Here is a 2,500-nt window from a genome sequence, read left to right as displayed (position 1 = left end):
CGACAGCCCGACACGCCGACAAGGTCCCAGCCCATGTCGGCTTATTCCAGCCCAATTTTCCCGACAGGACGCCCGTGTTTCTCCCCTTGTGCACGAGGGGGAATCCGGGTGGGGTGGGTGGGGTGGGTGGAGGGTAAGGGGTAGGGGTGGGCTGGGTGGGGTGGGTGGAGGGTAGGGGTGGAGGGGTGGGTGGGGGTGGGGTGGGATTATATTGTTTGCGGTTTTCGTGCTTCGTGACGCGGGGAGGTAGAAGGGGGGAGCGGGTGATGGGGGATGGGGGGGAGGGGTACAGGCTGGAGGCTGACATCGGAAAGGGTGTAAGCTAACAGAGAAAAGGTCAAGGAGGGTTTGCATATGTATGAGTACATGCATACATACATACGTACATGTACACAAACACACACACACACACACGAACGAACACATATAAATACACAAAATACATGTACACGCAGACATACACATGATCAAACATACAAACACACACATATGCAAATAGATATATAAAAAATAGACAAACATACAGACAATTATGGTGACATATGGGTAGATAGACAAAGAGATAGATAGATAGTGTTCGATTATTTTGTGTATTCAGATTTATATATTTAAGAGATTTAAATCCAGAATATAAAGAAATTCAAATAACAGTGTAAAAACTAACAATGGTTTCACTTTCTAGTAACGTAACATATTTCTAGAAAGGCATTTTCCAGTATTAAAAAAAAAAAAAAATGTTAGATTTTTCTTTTTTCAACATTTGAAATCTCCAGAATGCTCCTCCATTACTCGGGAAAATATGAAAAAAAAATATTTATGAAACATAGTATTTGAATTTTCATAAACTTTTTATTTTCAAAATTATCATAAAACTTTTTTTTTGTATACATCAATTTAGAAATATCTTTATTTTTTTCTGATATCTGCAGTGCATTTCCATTACTCAGGAAAATATGATAAAAAAATCCATATTCTATATCACAATGTCAGCGAAACATCATATGATACATTTCAAGCTATAAAACTGGGTGTCAAGTGTTTAATATCGAGGTAAAAATATCACCAGAGAAAAAATGAATTAAATGATATTCACGTAACAGCTGATATTATGTTAAGGTTATGTATGAGATTTTTTTTTTTTTTTGTCACGATATCAAAATATATCTTGGATGTCGCAGATGTAATCAGTTAGCAATAAGTTCAACAAAATTATCATGGTATGCAATATAATCATTGCTTTTCGTTCTTCTTTAAGCATAAAGATAATTTACTCACGTGTTTTATTCAGACAAACCTTCTATTTCTGTTTTTATTATCGAATATCCAACTCGGTAGATTAAATATCTTACTGCCTCCTTGCAAATCAATAATTTTAATATCAAATCAGTATAAAAGGGATTAAACCAAAGACGCGAAAAAATATAGATAAAAGGATAAATAAATAATTAATATCATAATGACTTCCCTTTCAAATATAAGGTTTTGCTTTTAGACAAAGATTCAGTACTTGTCGTGCTTACAATAATGTAAATGATATCAGCAACAATTCCATCGTTTTAATCGTAAGTCTCAAGTGCATTTGTATTAGCTAAATGCATATAACATTACCAGCAAAAATACTCCATATTCTGCCAAGAATTTTGTAATATTCATTATCTTCTCAAATAGACGTACTCGACCCCCCCCCCTCCCCCCACGTTGCTCTTAGGCAGTAATACAATGATGTGTAACAGTTTGCTTAATATCAACATGCATTTCCATTATGATACTAGGGCGAGCAGCAGGAGTCTTCCTTCTAATTAAGTATTCATTTTCCGTCTGTCGGTTAGAAAAAGAAGAGAAAAAAATGGGGGAGGAGAAGGTAAGAAGAAGAAGAAGAAGAAAAAAAAGTAGAGAGAGAGAGTGAGAGAGAGAGAGAGAGAGAGAGAGAGAGAGAGAGAGAGAGAGAGAGAGAGAGAGAGAGAGAGCGACAGACAAAGAGAGAGAGAGAGAGAAAGAGAGAGAGAGAGACCGACAGACAAAACGAGAGAGAGAAAGAAAGAAAGAGAAGGAGAAAAGGAGCAACAAAACGACAAACAGAAAGAGAGAAATCGAAAGCCCGATAAACAAAGAGAGGAGAAAAAAAACACACACACCAATACAACACTCAACCACAAAAAATACTCACAACGATAACGAAGGACACAGGAGAAGAGAATTCCCCGTATCTAGCCTTTGACCTGACCTTGACCCACACGGAGTAGTTCCCCGGAGTGAGGTCACGCAGGTCATACTTCCTCCCCTGGGCTTCGAACTGCTGACTGCTGACACATCGCTCCATCGTCAGACTCTAAAGACAGGGGGGGGGGGGGAGAACATGTTTTCGTGAGAATGAAATGTTGAAAATAAGGAAAATCTTTTATCTCAAGACAAAGGTAAACGAGAACATGTTTTCGTGAGAATGCAAAGTTGAAAATAAGGAAAGTCTTTTAATTTCATCTCAAGACAAGAGGGGTGGGGG

General features: G+C 37.9%; 1 protein-coding gene across 1 annotated transcript in view; it reads right to left on the bottom strand.

Annotated features, from left to right (window-relative positions):
* LOC122263898 (insulin-like peptide receptor) overlaps window positions 1-2,500 on the bottom strand; it is a 343,647-nt gene that overhangs the window by 21,711 nt on the left and 319,436 nt on the right. Inside the window, exon 21 of the mRNA XM_086550549.1 lies at window positions 2,168-2,329. Within this exon, the coding sequence (XP_086406675.1) occupies window positions 2,168-2,329 (162 nt within the window). The remainder of the gene's footprint in view (window positions 1-2,167; window positions 2,330-2,500) is intronic.

This window comes from Penaeus japonicus, unplaced genomic scaffold (assembly GCF_977035675.1).
Source record: "Penaeus japonicus unplaced genomic scaffold, GWHDUDI00000001_assembly GWHDUDI00000024, whole genome shotgun sequence".
Classification (NCBI taxonomy): domain Eukaryota; kingdom Metazoa; phylum Arthropoda; class Malacostraca; order Decapoda; family Penaeidae; genus Penaeus; species Penaeus japonicus.
Note: the sequence above shows the minus strand (reverse complement) of the source record. Positions and strands in the feature narration are given on the sequence as shown.